Source organism: Phacochoerus africanus, chromosome 8, assembly GCF_016906955.1.
Source record: "Phacochoerus africanus isolate WHEZ1 chromosome 8, ROS_Pafr_v1, whole genome shotgun sequence".
Lineage (NCBI taxonomy): Eukaryota > Metazoa > Chordata > Mammalia > Artiodactyla > Suidae > Phacochoerus > Phacochoerus africanus.
In genome coordinates, this window is record NC_062551.1 from 114955100 (window position 1) to 114977568 (window position 22469).

Sequence of the window (22469 nt, forward strand, 5' to 3'; positions counted from 1 at the left end):
GTAATGGCATTTGTTCTTGAGCAAAGAGATTTATGAAATAGATTGACTCTCATGTCAGGTGCTAGAGAACCAGCTATGTATGAAGTGACTTCCAAGAGATCCCTTCAACTCACTGAGTCATAAGTTTCAGAATTTTCAACAAGGAAAAAATTCAAGAATGACATACCATCTCATTGGATTGTCATCTTGCCAATGACACCTTCTCTCAAAAGCCTTGCAATAAACGTAGTATAGAGGAAGACTACCCTGCAACTGCCTTTGACAGCCTCCAGGGGTGAGTAAATTATCCAACAAATAAAATTTGCCTTGGCTATTTCTCATTCTGAAAACTACCAATTATCTTCATTACTAAACAGAGATCATCCTCTGGATAATAAGGCCTAAATACTTGCATATAGGACTCAGTTACAAGAGCACTACTGTTAGAGGACTTACATATGTTTCCAGGGATGATTTGTGAGTGTTTTGGTAAAGCCTGCCTTGTTTAATTAGAAGTTTTCTCAGCAGTGATCGCGAATGAGAATTATCACCAAGGTGTGATTCACCCACTTCTAGCTCATGAGAAAGGACTGGAAACTAGAAGACATTCTTTCCTCCTGATTCAACTAGGCAACCAATGTTTATTAAGAGTCTAACATGGTACTCAGCACTGTTCCAGGCACTGGAAACAGAGTGGGAAACTAAGCAGACACTCCTTCTAGATACTTAGTGCTCAATTTAGCCACAGACACTTAAATAACACTATTAATTTATCAGTTAATCCCTAAACAAATAGAGGAAAAGGGGATTCTCAACTCAAAGAGGCAGTGGTCCTTGGCAGCTGGGGAAGAAAGGGACTAAGAAGGAGACGGCCATTGTACTGGATATGGAGAAGTGGAACGATGAAAACTGTGGAAAGAAGGATAGAGATACTTTGGGCGGGAGCGGGGGCGGGGGCGGGGGCGGGGGGGGGGAGGGGCAGAGCACTTTTAACCACAAAGGAAACTTATATTTTGATCAACCTTGATGCCAGACTTGTCTTTCTAGTAGCAAATCAATCCTCTATACTTTTGCATACTTCCAATATACTTAAAATATCAATAATTAGCCTTTCTTACAAGTATTCTAATCTGGTGCTGATACTAGTGTTTCTGTTTTTCAAGAATTCAATTTAGTATTTACTCTAGCAATAATAATTATAACACAATCATTTGCTGAACCCATATGTGCTAGACGCCACAGAACGTTTCACACAGATTTTCTGATTTAATTGGCACAACGGCCCTATTTGTTGGGGGCTATTAATCCCATTTGACAGATGTGGAAACAGGCACAGAGAAGAAACAGAGAAGTTATCCAGGTTACACAACTAAGTATCAGAGAAAGGATTGTGATCTCGAGTGACGCTTTGTGTCAGAGATTTCGTAAATCATATCTATTTGTATATTTTCCCCTTTACACCTTTAGAGTTTTCTCCTAGTAGAGGCTAGTCAAAAGGGGGTCAAAGAACTGTCCCTTTGGATCATGTGTGCCTCTTCTAACTACTTTCTCCCTGAGCCAGACAAAGGGCAAACCTGTTAAATGCAAAGGACGGGGCCGTAGGAAAGAGGTGAGAAACCTTCGTGGAGACAACCACCTGAAATCGTGCTCCAGAACTTTTGCACTAGGCACCGCGGCCGCCCCGAGGCCGGTCCGCTGTCGTCTCCGCGCCACCCGGGCCTCGCGCACAACCACCAAGCGCTGGACCTTCGGGCGGCCTCCTGGCTCATCGCGCCGCTGCAGGTCTCGGCTGCCGAGAGCAAGGCCTGGCTCCACCGAAGAGGGGTCGAGGAGGGAAGGGCGGCGGGGCGCGGCCTGCCACTCAAAGTCCCCAACCCCGGGACGTTACGGCTCCAGGTGCGTGTGCGGCAGGGGGTGGGAGTCCACCGTGAGCCTCCCTCCTACGCGCGGTCCCCACCCTCGGCACAGGCAGCTCGGCCGCGCTCCGGGCTCCATTTTCTCGCGGCGGCCACACCTGGAACCGCGCCTCTGGGCTGGGCGCGCGGCCGCCGCGGGGGAGGGGACCCTCGGGGCGGGGGCGCCGGGGAGGAGCGGGTGCGCGCTCACGGGGACGCAGGCAGCCAGCAGTGCGAGCGGCCCTAGGCGGAGGCGGAGGCGGAGGCGATGGCGCGGGGCGCGCTGCTGCTTCTCCTGGTAAGTGCGGGAGTCGGGGCGCGGCGCCCGGAACGAGCCAGGACTTCGCCGGCGCCCGGCTCGCGCCCAAACTTGCCCCCTTCCGCCAGGGAGCCTGCCCAATGCTTTCTCTTTGTGCCCGGAGGTGGGAAAGGGCCGGGCAGGCGGTGGTGAGCGCGGACCCTGGAGCTTCGCTGGGGCCGAACGGGATGGTGGGAACCTGGCGAAGTTCCTTCTTTCTTGCATCCACGCACCAGCCCTAGTGTCTTGTGGTGTCTGCGATCTGTGGGTGTAGTGAGCCTTGGAGTGGGGACACCGGTCCCGGAGATCGGGGCTTTGTCTGGAGTCCCCGACGGCAACATGGAGGCAGCGGCCGCGCCTCCTTCCTTGCTTGTGTCTGCAGGGTCCCCCGACTCCAGCCACCCGTGCGCGTCAGTGACCAGGGCGGGGTAGGGGTGGGTGTTGGGGGGAGAGGGGGCCGGGGAAATACCTGTATTCCTAGACTGAGGAAAAGGGCCCCAGTCGTTCTTTAAATGTGTTTTACACAGTTTAGAGATTTTTCCCTTAAAGCCACGTTACTCTTAAACTCACCCACATATAATTTGAACTTAAAGTTCACAAAGTTGGTGTTTTAAAACAATCTCCTAGTGTTAAAGGTAATGAACAAATGTAAAAGTTCTATGATTTTTTTTTTATTTTAAAAACTTAACAGAAAATCGAAATGCAGAGCCACTGTCAGATGGGGTTTGCAGAAGTTATTAAATTGGAAAACAGTGTTCAGTCTCTAGTGCTACCTTTCTTATGTTTGGTTTTTAGACTTTTATTGGGTTTTAAATATTTGTTTTCCGTTTGTTAAAGTAACTGCACGTAATTGAGAAATGTACCTGGCCTGTAGGTGTTTGCCAAATGGGTTTTGATACAGTGACAGTTATCCTACTAATATAGGTGTGCTTTCACCTTCTAGGGACTTAGCAGATGTATGTTCATAGAGATTAGGTACAAGATCGTATTGTTTTCTTATATAATGGTGAAAAGTATACAAGTACACTTTGTATTAAAAATTCTAACTTCCAGAGATTGCCTTTTCTCTATCCCAGAATTGCAACAGAGGAGGGAAAAAATTTTTCCCGGAACTTTTGTGTTTATCACATAGAAAGAAGAAACATGACTAATGCAGTCTAGGAATTTCGGTGAACTCTCACTTGCATGCTATTTAGGACCGTTGGGCGCCGGTTATTTTCATGCTCTTTTTATCTTTTCATTTTGCTCAAGTCATTGAGTAATTTTCAATTCAAGTTTCTTTTGTTATTAAAACTTTTCAAAGAAAATTTGGGGTTTCCTTTTTGGCCTCCAGAATAACAGAGCAACTAGATCCCTCACCATGGTACTTCCTGGCTAAGGAGATAACCAAACTAACGTAGCAACTGGCTCAGTTTGAGGGTTAATTATTAAATCCTTGCAAGTAGGAAAAGAAATTGTCTTTATCTTCAAATGGTATAACAAGCAGGCCAATTTCATTTACAGAGAAATAGGCACATAATTTAGGCATATTTTTTACTTTAGTAATTCAGTACTTTATTGGGCAATAATTGCTTTTTTTTTTTTTTGCCACTCCCTCGGCATGCGGAAGTTCCTAGGCCGAGGATTGAACTCACACCCCAGCAGTAACCAGAGCCACAGCAGTGGCAACACCTGATGAGCCACCAGAGAACTCCAATAATTGCCCTTTTAAGAAGTGATTATTAAAAAAAAAAAAGATTTGGAGTTCCCGTCATGGCGCAGTGGTTAACGAATCCGACTAGGAACCAAGAGGTTGCGGGTTCGGTCCCTTGCCTTGCTCAGCGGGTTAAGGATCCGACGTTGCTGTGAGCCGTGGTGTGTAGGTTGCAGACGTGGCTCTGGCTAGGCCGGCGGCTACAGCTTTGATTCAACCCCTAGCCTGGAAAACTCCATATGCCACGGGAGCGGCTCAAGAAATAGCAAAAAGACACACACACAAAAAAAGAAAAGAAGTGATTATAATTTTATAATGATTATAAGTGATAATGAGCAAAATTCTTGTATTTTTATCTGATATAAATTTGAGTACGTTTATTTTCGTATTTTCTGTAATATTTTACAAGATATAAATTTGAGTATGTTTATTTTTGGTCAAAGAACAGTTCAGGGAGTTCCCGTTGTGGCTCAATGGTTAACGAATCCAACTAGGAACCATGAAGTTGCTGGTTCGATCCCTGGCCTTGCTCAGTGGGTTGTGGTGTAGGTCACAGGCGTGGCTCGGATCCCCTGTTGCTGTGGCTGTGGCGTAGTAGGCTGGCAGCTACAGCTCCAATTAGACCCCTAGCCTGGGAACCTCCATATGCTGCGGGAGCAGCCCCAGAAAAGGCAAAAAGACCAAAAAAAAACAAAAAAAAGAGCAGTTCAGCATTTTTCCCTGATGTGTTTGAAGTTGGAAGTATAGCTTTTAGTAAAGAATGGAAAGCAGCTATTCTGACAGAAGTAGCTCTCCAGGACCCAGGTCTTTTATAGAAGGGAATATAAATTACAGTGTGAATGAGTCAGAGTTCAGTTGCAGATCACAGAATTCACTCTGGCTACTTAGAGCAAGAAGAGAAGTGCTTCAGGGCATTGTGTTGACGGCATCCTGTGGAAACAGAGCCCATTTTGCGCTGTCAATAGTGACTTCAAAGCCATTCAGTAGAACCCCAAGCACTTGAGGAGCTCCTGTGATCAGGAACCAACACTTCCACCCCACAGTGTGGAAACAGCCTTGATCAGGATGCTACTTCCACTGCCAGCTCGAGAACCATGCCAGGTTTGCTTGGATACATACCAACGGAATGTGCCAGGACCCTGCCTCTTGGCATGCATGAGCCTAGTGATGGGCACTGTAGCCAGAGTCAGATTGCTGCAAAACCCCAGCTCCATCCACTTCTGTGCTCACCAGCAAGAACAGCAGACCTTCACTTCCTTCTTTCAAGTCTCACGTAAATGCTGGGTGTTGAACCTAAAGCACATTCAGAACCTTAGCTGCTGGGAGTCTGTGATATTTGGTCTTTAGCTTCCCTCTGAGGTTCAGGGAGACAAAGCGGAAGGGAGATGTTGAGTGGCACCCATGTAACTATCACACAGTCGTCTATCCCAGCTCTGTGAAGAGGGGAAACAGAGGCAATTTTTTAAATAAAGCCAGAGAATCTTTCCTCTCCAAGATCTCTTTATCTGGAATCCACTGATCCATAGATAGGATTCAGAAGATCCATAGACATGGCTGGGAATAAATTAATATACCTATTCTCACCAATGTCTAACTGAAGTTTGGCATTTCTTTAAATTATGTGTATAGGAAAGACACTGCCATAGCATAGCAGTATTTGTGACTCTAAACAATAGAATTCACAAATATTTTCACATCATAAGTATCTCAAAATACCATTTTTCTCATCACTAACAGACTTTCTACTATATCTTATTTAATGTGTCGACAATGAAGTACATGACATGACTGCATCTCAAATGGGTGTTTTTTAAAAAAAAAAAACAAATTCTGGTAACTGTTTCAATATAAGTGGGTTCATTCATAATCCAGTGTTTTTTATTTTATAAATTTAAAAACATTATTCTGAGAAGAGGTCCACAGGTTTCCACAGACTGCTAAAGACAGCACTTGGAGAGATTTCTGATGGTTGCCTCAGTTTTGCCTTTGACTAAATTAAGCTTGTCCTTCAAAATCAAACTACATTCTAATGATTCAGTGGTAACAAATTATATTGTGAACAGTTTAATCTCCTAATGTTTTAGTTTGCTAGGGCTGCTGTAACAAAGTTCCAAAAACCGGGTGGCTTAAAACAGAAATTTATTGTCTTAGTTTTAGAGACCAGAAATCCAAAGTCAGGGTGTGGGCTGAAACCTGTGGTTTCCTTCCTTGCCTCTTCCCATTGATGGGTGGTTTGCCAGCAATCTCTGGCATTCCTCCCCTTGGAGGATTGGATACTCCAATCCTCTGTCTTCACATGGACACAGTCTTCCTGGGTCTCTTCATGCATGTCTTAGTCTATGTCCATATTTCCTTTTTTATAAAGACACTGATCCTCTTGGATCAAGGCTCACACTTATGACCTCAGCTTGGCTAAATCTGCAAAGACCCTGTTTCTAAATAAGGTCATATTCAGAGATACTGGGGTTGAGACTTCAGTATGTCTTCTCTTGAGAGACACAATTCAGCCCATTACAAGTAGGTTCATCTATAAATTTTCAGTGACATCGGTGTTACACTTAATGTTCTAATATGCAACTGGATAACAGATTTTGAATAAATTCACGTATAAGTTAGATGGTATATATTGACGCTTACAAGGATAATCAATTATCATATCCAGGAATTTTACAAATGTATGCTTTAACATTTGTTTTTGTTTCTGAACATTAATAGGTAATGAGGAAATGGCAGCTCTTCACAGAAGCTTCTTTGATTATACACTTAGGGGAAAGTATGTCACAAAAAGATCTGATGAGCATTATTTTAGTCTAAATTCTCCCTGATCACTAGAAAACTTATGAGCTAAGTTAAAAATCACCAAGGCTGAGGTCCATGTATTGATAGAAACTTTGCAGTTAATCTGATTATCAGATATTATATATTTTGCAAAAGAGTTTATTCATGAATGAAGCATACAAATATTTGGATGGGAAAGAAATTACACATTGAATAGGGCTTGGTATTTTTAAACTGCCAAATTGTGGTAAAAAAGAAAACTTCATTGAAATTATAAATGAGCTTAAGAGCAATTCTAGCATTTCTTAATAACAGCTTTTTTTTTCTGTCTTTCACTGTGCTATAGATTTTAACAGCTGATAATAGTTTTCAAACATATAATCCACATATGATGAAAGATTGCTTTCTCAGTTAAATTTAAAGTTTCAGATGTTTACCACATATGACATTGCACAGTTTTTGTTCATTTCAAATAATTTAAAAAATGTATTGGGGTTTTTATCGTATGCAAGCTTCGTGATTAGGATGAAGGAAGCTGAACACCAGGATTTGTACCATATTCTAAGAGTAAGTTGGATAATGTCTGCAAGAAAATAAACTAGGTAGGAGCTAACCATATGACCACTATTTTGCAATTCCCTGCTCAGTTTTAGACAGTGTGTTAGAAAAGGCAGAGCTATTCTGTTCTCATTTTGCTAACAGTCATTTAAACAAGTAAATGACTTAATTCCAAATGGGCAGTGGTAAGAAGAGGAATGATAAAAGAACCCATGGTACCATGGAGCCTTCAGAAGGCACTCCAGCACTGAGCATCCCAGCTAAGCCCTGAGAACAGTTATAAATTAGTGATGTGATGTGAAGGGAAGGAAGGGGAAGAATGTTCTAGGTAGAGAGAAGAGCATATGCAGAGACAAGGGTATGTGATTCCCTAAAAGAACTGAAAGAGTCTGTGTAGCTGGAACTCAGAAAGCAAGGCAAAACAACATGCAGAAAGATGAGTCTGCAGCTTTCTTGGTACCAGGGGAATCCACAGAGGGCTTACTGACAAGAGAGCTTTTTTAGGGAGGTGTTCAAATCAATAAGGAAATGAAAAGATGAATGTTCATTGAGTTATTCAGGAAGGGATGGAGAAAGAAGAGATAGTAGTTGACTGGGTATAATTTTCCCTCATTATCTTAATAAAAAAAAAAAAAAAGCATTCCAGAACGTAGGATGCTGTGATCAAAGACTGGCAGAAGAGCCCAGACAGTACAGTGGAAGGAGGGGACAGCCTGGCAGGAGAGTTGGTTTGGGATCAAAGATTCTCAAGGAAATCACAGGGAACTATACCTAATCACTTGTGATGGAACATGATGGAGGATAATGTAAGAATAAGAATTTATGGGAGTTCCCATCATGGTGCAGCAGAAACAAATCCGACTAGGAACCATGAGGTTTCGGGTTTGATCTCTGGCCTTGCTCAATGGGTTAAGGATCTGACGTTTGCCATGAGCTGTGGTGTAGGTCGAAGATGCGTCTCGGATCCGGCATGGTTGTGGCTGTGGTGTAGGCCGGCACCTGTAGCTCCGATTAGACCCCTAGCCTGGGAACCTCCATATGCTGTGGGTGTGGCCCTGAAAAGACAAAAGACAAAAAGAAAAAGAATTCATATATATATAACTGGGTCACTTTGCTATACAACAGAAATGGACACAACACTGTAAATCAACTATAATTAAAAAATTTTTTTAAAAGATGCTCAAGAAAACATGCAGGGACAAGAGGGTATGGAAGGAGCATTTTGGATGTCACCAGGTGCAGGACGCTACTGATATTTAGTATTCCAAACCCAGAGATGCTAAACATCCAGCAATCTACAGAACCGTCAAAAAAAAAAAAAAAAAAACCTGGCCACTTAGGAAAACTTTCCCTATCAGAGATGATGGTAGCACCGTTCCCCCAACCCATTGAGAAAGGGTGATTGACAAATAGAGTTCTAATTAGGGATTCAACTTACCTCTGTATTTTTATTTCTATTTTTTATTTTTGTGCGTTTTAGGGCTGGACACATGGCATAGGGAAGTTCCCAGGCTAGGGGTCCAGTCGGAGCTACAGCTGCAGGGCTACACCACAGCCATAGCAACGCAGAATCCAAGTCGCTCCTGCGACCTACACCACAGGTCACAGCAACACCAGATCTCCAACCACTGAGCAAGGCCAGGAATGGAACCCATGTCCTCATGAATACTGGTTGGATTCATTTCCGCCTCACCACAATGGGAACTACAATATTACTTCTGTCTTTTTTAAAATGCAGATATCCTTTTGATTGGTTAAGCTTTGGTACATTCATTTATTCAGCAAGAATTATTGAGCACCTACTCTGTGCCACTTTTCTAGGTCTTATTTTCAAAATCATACCTGCATGGCAATTTCTTTCACTAGGCAAGCAGGTGCTGCCCAGCTGATGGGGGAATGAGAAGGCAGATTTGGATGGGAGAGAAGAGAGAGGTCCAATTTCCCCTTTTTCTGAAGTACCTCCATGCCACAACTCTTTCAAGTTACAATACAGACTAAAAATAAATAAATAAATGGCCTATCCCCCTGCCTCCTGTTAAAGATCCATGCTTCTTACCCCAAAAGTGCTAATTGGGAAATTGGGCAGGGGGCCTTGCTCAGTTATTTTCTTTTAACACTGTCAGTTATCTATTCTTTCAAATTTCTCCTTCCTTTGCTTCCATAGTACTTTGCTGAGGGTCCTTTCGCCTCCAGGAGGCTGCAATGGTTTTCTGACCAGGCACAGAAGTATGTGCTGTACTTGTAAACATCACCAGGAGACATACCAGATCTTGGGGGGCAAGGGGTGGGCGGTAGCAGCAGTGCCTGAGAGGGTGCACCCTTGGGACTCTGTGCAGTGACCCACGCCTCCCTTTGCAGCAATGCCCTGCTTTTCAGCATCTACTCTCTTCTCCTTACTCAAAGGATTTCCTCATAATTCTAACATAGCATTTTTACCATCTGTGCTCTAGAGAATTGCATCCTGCTAACTACTCAGAACTAAAATTTTGATAGCCTCTGACCCTTCCCCCCCCCCCAACACAGGGCATTGCCAATGGCTAATGTTGACTCCCTAAAGACTCTCACCTCCACCCATCCATCCTAGTGCCATTACCCTATTACCAGTCCTCATTCATCTCCTCTAGCTATAACTTTAACCTTCAGCTGTCTCCTGCCAAAAAAAAAAGAAAATCTCTCTGAAGCTCTGGTGGCACAATATCTCTCGTCGGAAGCTGGTAATGACTCCTCAGTCCTTATAGGGTCAGTGGAGATCCTTAGCACAACTTTTTGTCCTTACTTTCTACTTGTCACCATCACATGGTTTAGGTGTCAAACCGCCAGACTTCCTGTTCGTTGCCCTCCATCTCTGTGTTCTGGCAGATGACAGTCTCTAGAGCAGATTGTTTCCTTCCATCTCCTGTCTGCTCCCTCTCCCAAACCTCTCCCGATTTCTCTAAGAGGAAGTAATTTCTGCCCTTTCTGGGCTCCCCAGAACTGCTTTTGCAGCTGACATTCACACAAAGAAGTTTTTCTATCTCAATTATATTAATTCATGTCTGCTTTATCTCTCCTGCTGAACTAAGCTTCTTCAGAACAGGATCTACATATCATTTATCTGTAAACTAGCTCAATGCCTTGGACACAGAAGAATCCTTTAAAAACCTAAGAGTTCATGTGTCTCTCTATATTTGGAAAAAGTTGGAATAATAATCTGAATTTCACTTGTTTAGAAGAAACATTTAATACCCAGGTAAGGTGGATGGTAATTGTTTTTTTGTTTGACTTTTAACATATTCAGCAATTGCTAGCTGTGCTTCTGCTACAAGCCAGTCTTTTAGCTGCAGACCATGGAGCTTACAGTAGGGAAAAGGTAGATGTGGAGGAAATAATTTGACATTTTTTGAGCACCCATTGTGTGCTGATTAACTGGATTTAGTGACTGTTATTAATGGATGAAGCTGGGTAGAACCCAAGGCCCCCAACACCATATGCCTCCTGGTCGATCCAAAGGGATCACCATGACCTCCTTTTGCAGGCAGTTTTCTATAGTTAGTCATATGTAAGGCCTGAACTTCTGAAACTAAATGATTGGTTTAGTGTCATTATGAGATAGAATCATTCAAAAAAGGGAAAAAAGAGAAGAAATGTAAATTGAGATATACCTGATTTCACAGTTCTACAAAAGTATTCTTACAATTTTCTAAAATCATTGATTTTCACTGTACAGTTGTGCCAGTCCACTTATTTGAAGCCATTTGAAGATTTCTACTTTCCACTTTGGACCTTGGCATCAAATTGGTCAGTTTCTGGTAGTTCCTGAAGTTTGACTTACTGACAGACCAGTGCCATCTAGTGGTGGAAAAGAACAACCTGAAGTTCTTGGTTTTCTTATACTTGCGGGGTGGAAATTGGGTTTCTTCTATTTTTAAGTGTAATTTTCAGGAATATCTTGTAGCAAAAAGGTAGAAACAGACTGTCATTTTTGTCTAAGAAATTACGTATTATACAGATGTATATGAAAAGATGCATTATTCAGATTTACTTATACTTTGCCTGATTCCCGAAGCATTTGTAGCAATTATAGAAAACACCAGTAAAATGGTAAAAGAGTGCAAAAATGATATATGCTCAGGATCAGTAAAACTGAAGCTAGAAGAAGAGGTATGAGCCAGGAGAAAACACTGTTTAAGGCTATCTTATTGTAGTTGATTACTACTTGTAAAGTAGAAAATCTTCTTATAATGGGAAGAACTCACTTGCTGAATTTCCTTATTTGGAATGTATCTGTTCACACATCGCTGTAATTAAGGACTTGTTGTCCAGCCTGAATTATCCAGGCTTTCCTTCCCTTCCCCTTGCTACTCAGTGATTTTACACAATTATTTTCAAAAGCATGATCTTTGGACTAACAGCAATCAGCATTACCCGGAAACTTGTTAGAAATACAGGTTTTATACCCCATCCCAGATCTACTGAGTCAGAAACTCTGGGGTGAGGCCAAGAAGTCTTGTGTTTTAACAGAGTGATTCACATGCCACCCAAGTTTGAGAACCACCATTAAATCCCTATTAGAAAATAATTGTAAATGGAAAAGAAGATTCAATATTTTTAAAATTCTACTTTTACCTATTTATTAACAATTCTGATTTTTTTAAAAATATTTTAGAAGCCAAGCAAATTGACACTAAATAATGTTGACTTTTGGGGGGTCTTCTGTTTATTTGTCTATGCCAAGTTGAATATAGGAGCTGTCAGAGTTTCCATTGTGATGCAGTAGAAACCAGTCTGACTAGTATTCATGAGAACATGGGGGTTCCATCCCTGGCCTCACTCAGCATTGCTCTGAGCTGGGGTGTGGGTCGCAGATGCAGCTCGGATCCCCAGTTGCTGTGGCTGTGGCACAGGCCGGCAGCTGTAGCCTAGCCTGCGAACTTCCATCTGCTGCAAGTGCAGACCTAAAAAGAAAAAAAAAAGGAGCCGTTCATGATGACACAGAGCTTAACTTGAAATCACAATCCACAACATGATCTGACAACTCAGGTGTAGCACAGCTTTGCTAAATCTGTATTTTATATTTCTTGGCATCAATAAATGTCTCCAAGGAAAATATCTTTCCCTTTGAAGCCAACTTCAATATGACTCACCCCAGATCATGTTTGTTACATTAAGATTAGCTCAGACATCTGAAGAGCAGGCAAAAGATTATGATCCACCATAGAATTTATTGCTGTCAGACAAAGTATATATAATTTTACTATCTAAAATTCAAATTCAGAGTTGAAAAATTGACCTTCACAATATTGTTTTTCTTGGCTATGGAGTTTTTTAAAAGCAGCAGCCGTGAAAATTATAATTACGTTTAAGTTAGTGAGGCTGCCCTAGGAATTATACTTATGTATGGGTCATTTATAAGTTGGATTTTTAAGTTGGGAATTTCTAAATAAGGTATGATGTTGAGCCATAAAATAAGAAACTTTATAGACCACCTCCTCCTTCAAAAAAAAAGAGGACATTAGTATGATAGATAGATGAAATTCTAACAAGTCTCACCTGTCTCAGGTGTATCAGACCTTCTTGTGGATACAGAGGCTGTTAAGGACCAATTCTGTCTATACAGTTAGAAAATTCAGGATATGCAATGAGAGGAAATAAATAAGTAGTATCTGTGGCCTTTATCTCATTTTATTTCCTTTAAATTATTTTAGCCAAAGCTGAAAACGCTTTAAGTTTGTAGAGTTCTTGTTGTGGCTCAGCAGTAACGAATCCAACTAGTATCCACGGGGACTTGGGTTTGATCCCTAACCGCACTCAGTGAGTTGAGGATCCAGCATTGCCTTGAGCTGTGGTGTGGGTAGCAGGCGCAGCTCAGATCCTGCATTGCTGTGGCTGTGGCGTAGTCTGGCAGCTACATCTCTGATTTGACCCCTAGCCTGCTAACTTCTATGTGCCATGGGTGCAGCCCTAAAAAAGAAGCCAAAAAAAAAAAAAAAAGTATGGGTTGGGGAGTTACCTGGTGTCCTAGCAGATTAAAGACCTGGTGTAGTCACTGCTGTGTTGCAGGTTCGATCCCTTACCTAGGAACTTCTGCATGCTGTGAGCATGGCCGTGGAAAGGAAAAGAATGGGTTGGATATAAGCCAGGGACCCTAAGGGCAGTTTCTGATTCTGCCTTCGGTACACTGAAAGGAAGAAAGAGAATTTTAAAACATTCTGACTGGTTGGAAAGGTGGGTTAGAAGAGGAATTTACAGGTGTTTCTGTGACTGTCCAGGGATGGGCATGAGCTTGAAGAACAGCAGCAAGCACATGCAAGGTCACCTCTTTTTGGGTCCTGAAGATCATCCATTCACCACCTTATAGACCTCTATAAAATTTTTTCTGGCTGACTGGAAATAATAAGCCGTTATAATTCCTCAAAGTTAAAACAATATTTTAAACTACTCTGGGGAGTTCCCGTAATGGTGCAGCAGAAACGACTCCGACTAGGAACCCTGAGGTTGCAGGTTTGATCCCTGTCCTCGCTCAGTGAGTGGGCAATCTGGCGTTGCCGGGAGCTGTGGTGTAGGTCGCAGATGCACCTTGGATCCTGCGTTGCTGTGGCTCTAGCTCCGATTAGACCCCTAGCCTGGGAACCTCCATATGCCCCAGGTGTGGCCCTAAAAAGCAAAAAAATAAAATACAATAAACTACTCTGTAACCCTCTACATCTCATTTGCAGTAAGTTATTAATTAGTCTGAGATATTAAAGTTTAAGGGACCATGGACTCATAGAGTAACAAAAGGAAGTTTCAAAATAATCTTAAGGAAGTTCCTGTTGTGGCACAATGGAAATGAACCACCTAGTATCCATGAGGACGTGGGTTCAATTCCTGGCCTTGCTCAGTGGGTCAAGGATCCGGCATTGCTATGAGCTGTGGTGTTGGTCGAAGACACAACTCGGATCTTGTGTTGTTGTGGCTGTGGTGTAGGCTGGCAGCTGCAGCTCTGATTTGATCCTGGAAACTTCCATATGCTGCACGTGCGGCCCTAAAAAGCAAAAAAAAAAAAAAGAAAAGAAAGAAAAAAGAAAAAAAGCATATTATGACCAGCGGCCTATCAACCAGAAGGAGCTGCCTTCTTCCAGTGACTCAGAAGTTCTCCAGGATTCTGTTAAGCTCATCAAGGTGACTCCAGAACAGGAAGTCTTTTCTAAAGGTGCCGACCTTAGAAACAAAGAATCGATTGTATTTTTTCAGTGATATTTGACCTTCCCTCATGCCTCTGCCAAGAAAAAAAAAATTTTCTTGCCAGTTACTGAGAAGGCTAGTTTTTACAAGATACATAGGATCTAATGGTAGCATTTTTTTTTTTAATTTTTTAATCATCTGTAAATTGGGAAAGCTTTTAAAGGATTTTTCTGGTGCATCTAAAAACACTACTTTTTGGATACTGAGACTAAAAGCTTCCTTTTCTTCTTCGATCTTAAAGGCATGTCGCACAAGACATTCCTCTATCACAAAGTTCCTTGTGAGAAAAAAGAATTACGGATTCCATGGTTGGAAGAAACCATAACGGTCCTCTTATCCAGAATCCTTCCAGTGCTTGAAACCCTTTTACAGCATCCGCACAGAATGTCACTCAAACTTACCTGAACTGGGAATGTTCAAAGGAAAGTGGTAGGGAGTGGGAATGGAGGACAGAAGACAGGTGTCAGTCCATACCTTTAAATTGTCTGCAATATGCTACCAGTTTGGAAATTTACATAAATCCATGGTCCTCCAGAACTTGTTTGACTTTCTTGACCCTAGTTATTACAGTAACTTCCAAAGCGAGAAACATGGTCCAAGTTAGGGTTTCTCAACCTTAGTACTTTGCTCTAGAGCCAGCTGATACTTCATTGGGGGAGGGGCTGTCCTGTGCATTGTAGGATATTTAGCAGCTTCTCTGGTCTCTACCCAATAGATGCCAGTAGCTCTCACCTCCTCACGCTCCCAACTCTGGTTTGATAAGCAAAAAGGTCTCCAGACTTTATCAGATATTCCAGGTGACTGATGGCAGGGTGGTATGGGTCACGCAAGGGGTGGGGCGTGTGTGCACAAAATCTCCCCCAATTGAGAACTACTGTTCTAAATTAAGATTATGTGCTGTGGGAGTTCCCATTGTGGCACAGCGGAAATGAATCTGATTAGTATCCATGAGGATGCAGGTTCAATCCCTGGCCTCAATCATTGGGTTGAGGATCCAGCGTTGCCGTGAGCTGTGGTATAGGTGGCAGATGCAGCTCGGATCTCACGTTGCTGTGGCTGTGGTGTAGGCCATCAGCTGCAGCTCCGATTTGACCCCTAGCCTGGGAACTTCCATATGCCAGGGGTGTGGACCTGAAAAAAAAAGAAGAAAGAATATGTGCCGTGAGATACAGTCCCAAGGAAACATCCAAAATATTTACTTTAGGAAGAGTACTTAGGGTCTCAACTATTTCCTTAGTCACATAATCAAATAGTTCCACAGCTGACAAAATGCTGGTACAATTCTCTTGGTTTTTTTGTACCATGAATGAATGTGGAGAAAATATTTCAGTCTATGGCGGCTTTATTAAGTATCTGTGAAAGCAGGCTCCTGCAATTGATGCTCTGAATGCAAATAGCAGAACTATTAGGTAGATTTCAAGAAACCCTCAGCTTGAAGATTCACATCAATTTTGCTAACTTTTTGATGAAGTTAATGAATTACTGAACTTTCAAAAACTGAGCATACCATGTTACCAGGAACCAAATCAAGAAACAAATTACCAGCCCCCTGACACCGCCTCCACTGTCGCCATCCCCTTTACCAGCACCAACCTTGACATGGCACTGTCATTCCCACCGCCTGGCCTGGCTCTTCCTTTTGCAGGGCTCAGCCTGACTTGCCTCCCACCCCTAACTTCTTCTGCTCTCTATGCGGATGTAGCCTCCTCTGAGATCTTCCGCATGGTCCTAAACCTCTCTCTGCCACCCTGCCCCTGCTTTTGTTTTCTTTACGGCTCTTATCACAACCTATTTTTGTCTCTCTCCCCAACATGTAAAAAAAAATCCAAGAGGACAGGAACATTCTGTTACTTAGCATATTGTAGGAGCCTGGGAAATTGGAGGCATGAATAAATCCAAATTTCAGAGATTTTAAGACGAGGAAAAGTCTTAGAAATGACTCTATTCATGGAGTGCCTGCTATGTGCCAGTCACTGCAATAAGTACATTTATTTATTATTTCTTTTAATTTGTATAATAATTGCAAAATGAATGTGTTAGGTTGCTTTCAGACACAAGTACCAAAAGCCAATTAAAAAATTAAATAAAAAGAATATTTAATATCTCTCAAAACATGGTCCAGAGATGGGGTGGCTCCAGCTATGACTAATTCTTTAACTCAGAGGTGCTATGGTTTCAGTTTGGCTTCCCTGCCATTTTATTAGCCTTGTGTTCACAGATGGTGATCGAGGTACCAAATGTCAAATATCTTTGCTCAGCAGTCTCCAGAAATGGGTAAAAAGAGAGGCTGTGCATATACTTTTCTTCTTAGGAGGGAGAAGAATCTTTTTCCAGACTCTCCTGATAGCTTACAGGCCAAGTTCTCTTGCACGTGGTTATAGACTGAATGTTTGTGTCGCCCCAGATTCATAGGTGGAAACCCTAACTTCCAGTGGGATGGTAATTGAAGATAGGGCCTTAGAGAGGTAATAGGTTTAGATGAAGTCATGAGGGTGAGTCCCATGGTGGGATGAGTGCCCTCGTAAGAGGAGATACCAGAGGACTTGTGCTCCCACTCCATTTCTCTTTCTCTCTCTCCCTCGCTCTCTCCCCCCAACCCCCACCATGGGGACACAGGGAGAAGGCAGCCCTCTTTACGGAACTGAATCAACCAGGACCTTGAACTTGAACTTCCCAGCCTCTAGAACCCTGAGAAATTAACTTCTGCTGTTTAAGCCACCCAGTCTGATATTTTGATTTAGCAGCCTGAGCTAATAATACATTTATGTCTAAACTAGTCACTGTCAAAGTGAATGAGACTATCATGCTTTGGTAGTAAGTAAGTCATTCAGCTCCAGGAACTGGGTGGTGTGTACCTGATATCTAAACAAAACGGGGTTCTGTGAACATTGAAGATGGACATTATATGATCGAAAATGTCTGCCACCGCTAAGTGATTATTTCTCACGTTACTATCTTAGGAAACTAAGATTAAAGCATTTTATCTGGCAGAATCTATGTATGCAGAGTTATGCCCTTTTATTAGATAATATTGCTACTCAAAAATAATTAAAAGAGGAAGCTCCCGTGGTGGCACAGTGGAAACGAATGCGACTAGTATCAACGTGGATGCGGGTTCGATCCCTGTCCTCGCTCAGTGGGTCAGCGATCTGGCATTGCCACGAACTGTGGTATGGATCGCAGACATGGCTTGGATCCCACGTTGCTGTGGCTGTGGTGTAGGCCAGCAGCTATAGCTCCGATTCAACCCCTAGCCTAGAAACTTCCATATGCTACGAGTGCAACCCTAAAAAACAAACAAAAAAATAAAATAAAATAAAAATAAAAAAATAATTAAAAGAGTCTCTGGTAACAGCAAAGTTAAGAAAAGCTTTATCTTTACCACCTACCCTGAAGAGTAGCAGAGGAGACTGGAAACAGTTTTTTAATGTATGCGCTGTACCTCCACACCCAGATCTTGACTTCTAAATGCCATTCTCCAATATCAGAAACCAGGGCTCCCAGGTGAGATGGCTCATTTTAAAGCTGGGACAAGGAAAATACAAGATGAGTCTGGAGCATCTTATAATGCTAGACAGTAAGGAAGACTAAACATGGGACATGACATAGGGATGCCAAACCTAACTGGAAAGCTCTCCCAATGGCCAAAGCTGGAACAACAAATAAAACAGTACTGGTTATAACTCACTGAATAAAATAGATATGCATGAGTCCAAGCTGATAGAAATGATTGAATTAATAAATAGAGAAGTGACAAGTCTTCTTAAAGATTCCAAATAAGATATATAGATGCCCTCCCCTAGGAAGTAGAGCTTAATCTCTTCCCTTCCCAACATCCCACTCCAAGGGTCAGCAAGACTTAATGACCCACTTTCAAAGAATACAGCAGGTAAGGGGAAAGTAGCAACTTTACAGTGGAGAAACCTACCAAAGCGAACTTAAATATTGTGTGGGTATCCTGTGCCCCTGATAGAATGTGATGAAAAAGGCACTTCACCACTGCACTGTGGTGGTCTTTACAAGACCACACTGCCCTGTTCTAAACAGAAGAAAAACAGATGTATCCAAAGTAGAGGATGTGCTGCAGGGTAATTGGCCAGTACTCCTCAAAACTGTCAAGTCAAGGTCATACACAAGGAAAGCCTGAGAAATGGTACAGACCAGGGGAATTAAGGAAACATGACAGCTTCGTGCAGTGTGTGATCTTAGGTTGGATCCTGGAACAGAGAAGGGACATAGTGGGGAAAATAGTAAAATGTGAAGAAAGTTTGGAATTTACTTAGTTAACTGTGCTGTATGTAAATATATCAGTTTTGATCTCATAGTTATGACAAATGTACTAGAGTTACTTAAGTGTTAATTTCAGTGGGAAATGGGCAAAGGCACTCTCAGTACTCTCTTTACAATATTTGTGTAAGTCTAAAAATATCCCTGTATAAAAAGCTTATTTAAAAAGAACTGTGCGCTGGAGTTCCCACTGTGGCTCAGTGGGTTAAAGACCCAGCGTTGTCTCCATGAGGACTCAGGTTCAATCCCTGGCCTTGCTCAGTGGGTTAAGGACCCAGCGTTAATGTGGCTGTGGCGTAGGTTACAGATGCAGCTCCAATTCAACCCCAGCCCAGGGTGGTCCTAAAAAAAAAAAAAAAAAAGGTTAAAAAATGAGGATACTCTTATGAAGAGTTTAAATTTGATGGGAAGACTGTAAATTGGCCCCTTAACTTATATCTTGGGAAAACACTTGATATTTGGTCAGAATGATAACATTTACTTAAAATAACACATAATTATCACATCTTTTGCTAGGCCCAGTAGGACTCTAAGGAAGAATAAAAGTGGTAAATATTTTATCCAGCCAACTCCTCAGTACGGCCTGTACAGAGAAAAGAAATCAGTCGTTAGGAGCCTGGACAAGAAATATATATCACATTTTAAGAATGTCGCCTGATGATGTGACACTGAGAAATCCTGGGTCTAGTCCCTAGTCTTTCCTTTCAAAAATCCCCAAACACCTGCTGTATAGCACAGGGAACTATATCTAGTCACTTGTGATGGAATATGATGGAGGATAATGTGAGAAAAGGAATGCGTACATATATATATTATATATATATGTATGACTGGGTCATTTTGCTGTACAGTGCAGATATTGACAGAACATTGTAAATCAACTATAATAGAAAAAAAATAATCTTTTTTAAAAAAATATCCAAACGCAGAAGAGTAATCCATTCAGCATTGCTTCCACTTGTTTTTCATACCCTGTCACCTTTAAAAGTACATAAATTTGGGGAGCACGGCTTTGGTTAGAGAGATCTCTGGCTAGTGCTAGCTAGGTAAACTAGTAACAAGAGAGGATGAGGAGGAACTAATATATCTGACCATAAAAGTAAATCAGCCATGGTTGTTTATCTGCCCCAGAGAAACTGATACTAGAGGCTGAATATCCACTATCCTCAGGTTTTTCTCTGCAAGAATGGAGGCAAGAACACATACTGCAAAGTAGAGGAAAGAAAGGAAGGTGTAAAGCAGACCCTGCAAGAAGTCTTCTAAGGGATGTAAGAGAAAGAGACTTAGGAATTTTAATGAAAGCCCTGCTTTCCGTGATTGACCAGCTAATGCTTCACGGATCCATGTGACCTGAGATGCACATGAAAACATACAAACGAGGCTGAGAAAAGTCCACATTTAAGACAGTTTGCAAGGAGTTAATGCACAAATAGCCAATGGGGAAGTAAAGGCAATAAATATAATTATTTCAGGTTGGAATTGTAGTGGAAAGATATGGAACAGTAGGAAAATATTAGCAGGAATAAAGGAAAGCTTGGTTGGTTTGCTTTGAAGATGGGAAAAATCTAAATATGTCTGGTCGGTCGGAGTTCCTGTCGTGGCACAGTGGTTAACGAATCCGACTAGGAACCATGAGGTTGCAGGTTTGATCCCTGGCCTTGCTCAGTGGGTTAAAGATCTGGCGTTGCCGTGAGCTGTGGTATAGGTTGCAGATGCGGCTCAGATCCTGAGTTGCTGTGGCTCTGGCGTAGGCCGGTGGCTACAGCTCCGATTGGACCCCTAGCCTGAGAACCTCCATGTGCTGTGGGAGCGGCTCAAGAAAAGGCAAAAAGACAAAATAAATAGATAGATAGGTAGATAGATAAATAAATATGTCTGGTTGGCCAATGGGAGGGGAATGACCATGTTTGATTTGCCTTTAGGAAATGAAGGTTTAAAAAAAATGATCGGTGGGAAGAACAGGGTTCTTGAGGTGGTAAATGTGGGAGAATAAATGGACACATTGAAAATAAAGCACACAGATGAAGGTTAACCCTGGAAAGGCATCAGGACACCTCTTGCTTGGAGAAAGAAGGGAAGGAGAGGGTGGTCGAAGACAGAATCTCAGTAAAATAAAACATGGGATCATCTCCTAGGAGTGAGGGGGTTCAGAAGTGTGTTCTGTGATTGGGGTATTGCCTGGAAGCTTGGGATGGTATGATAGAGATGCACGACAAGAAGCAAAGCTAAGGCAATTACATAATTTATGATCTGAATGAGTACACGTTTGAGAATGAAAAGTCTGCCACCAGATGGGAGCCTGCACAACAGGACTTGCCTGGGCAAAGATAAACATACAGTCACCCTGGAAACAAACTCCACCCCTACAGAGGGAGCATGGATGTGTGACAGGTCCTTTCAGGCTCTGTCCCTTTCTAGCAATGTCATCACAGGGTCAGAATAAAAGAGAACAATAGTTAGGCCTATAGAGTGGGGGGGTTGGGGGGGAATGCAGCAGGAATATTAGGTTAAGCGAGTAAGGATCCCTGAATCATTACAATATCTTTGCAATGGCTGGCAGTAACCTGCTAGCATTGTCCAGAGTCGTCTGCAATGACGGAAACATTCTTAAGTCACCTGCCTCCTGTGGGCAATCGAGCAAATGAATTATTAATTTCAGATAATTTAAGTGTAAATAGCCACATGTGGCTACCATATTAGAAGAGCTGGTTTAGATTAAGCCAAGAGAAGAGGAAAATGAAGAGGAGATTAGTGTGCAGTAGGAGTTCCCACTGTGGCGCAGTGGGTTCAGAAGCCTACTGCTGCTGCTCCAGTTGCTGCTGAGGCACAGGTTCAATCCCTGGCCCCTTGCAGTGGGTTAAAAGGATCTGGCATTGTCACAGCTGTGGCCTGGGTCACAGCTGCTGTTCAGATTCAATCCCTGGCCAGGGAACTTCCATGTGCCCTGGGTGTGGCGTTAAAAAAAAGTGCAACAAAAGTCCAAAGGCAGGATGGGAGTTTGTTGTATAGATTTAGAGTCAATATAACGATATCTAGTTCTGTGTAGTGCAAGTCCAAAGTGCTTGATAAGAACGGAAGAAAAGAGTCGGTGGGAGGGACTGAGGAAGTTGAAGAATGAAGGTTGAATATGTGACCCTAAGGGCTGATGGGCGTTAATAGATGGGGGCAGCACCTCACACTGAAGTCCTTGAGGATAACATGAGGTGAAAACTGCAGAATAAAGAGAGAAGGATCAGGGAGAGACTAAGATTTCAAAAGGAGAGTATTTGTTTTGTTTATAAAATATTAGTTGTGTTCTGAGTTTCCTGGAAGATGCAATATGCATCCAAAAAAAAAAAAAAAAACTATGTGGATTCCTCTCTCTGGCCCTGGTCACGATGGGGAAGCAAAAGAGAAAATTAAAATTTGTTTCCTTTTGACAAAGGACAATAGTAGTCGTTAACCACCACCCACCCCACCTTTTTTTAATGTCTGTAATATTCTAGGTGGTAAGTTACTCATTAACAAGGTATTTAGGCTGAATGGAGTGATAAATTGTATTAAACCAGAAATAACTTTCTTTTCCAGATCTGCTTTAACTTTGGAAATGGACTCCATTTAGAGGTAAGGAACCAAGGCGATTATTTGTTTGTTGAACTCAGAGACTTCATTTCGTGGAAGACACTTGGGCCTTAGCAGATTAAACAGCACACCCCGGGAGTTCCCGTCATGGCTCAGCAGTAACGAACCCTACTAGGATCCACGAGGATGCAGGTTCGATCCCTGGCCTCCCTCAGTG

At 42.4% G+C, this 22469-nt stretch overlaps 1 protein-coding gene across 1 annotated transcript in view; it reads left to right on the forward strand.

Moving 5' to 3' along the window:
• Positions 1 to 2070: 2070 nt before the first annotated feature.
• Positions 2071 to 22469, forward strand: part of DSG2 (desmoglein 2) — a 53490-nt gene continuing 33091 nt past the window's right edge. The window contains exons 1-2 of the mRNA XM_047794043.1: positions 2071 to 2172; positions 22259 to 22294. Of these exons, the coding sequence (XP_047649999.1) occupies positions 2143 to 2172; positions 22259 to 22294 (66 nt within the window). The 5' untranslated portion in view covers positions 2071 to 2142. The remainder of the gene's footprint in view (positions 2173 to 22258; positions 22295 to 22469) is intronic.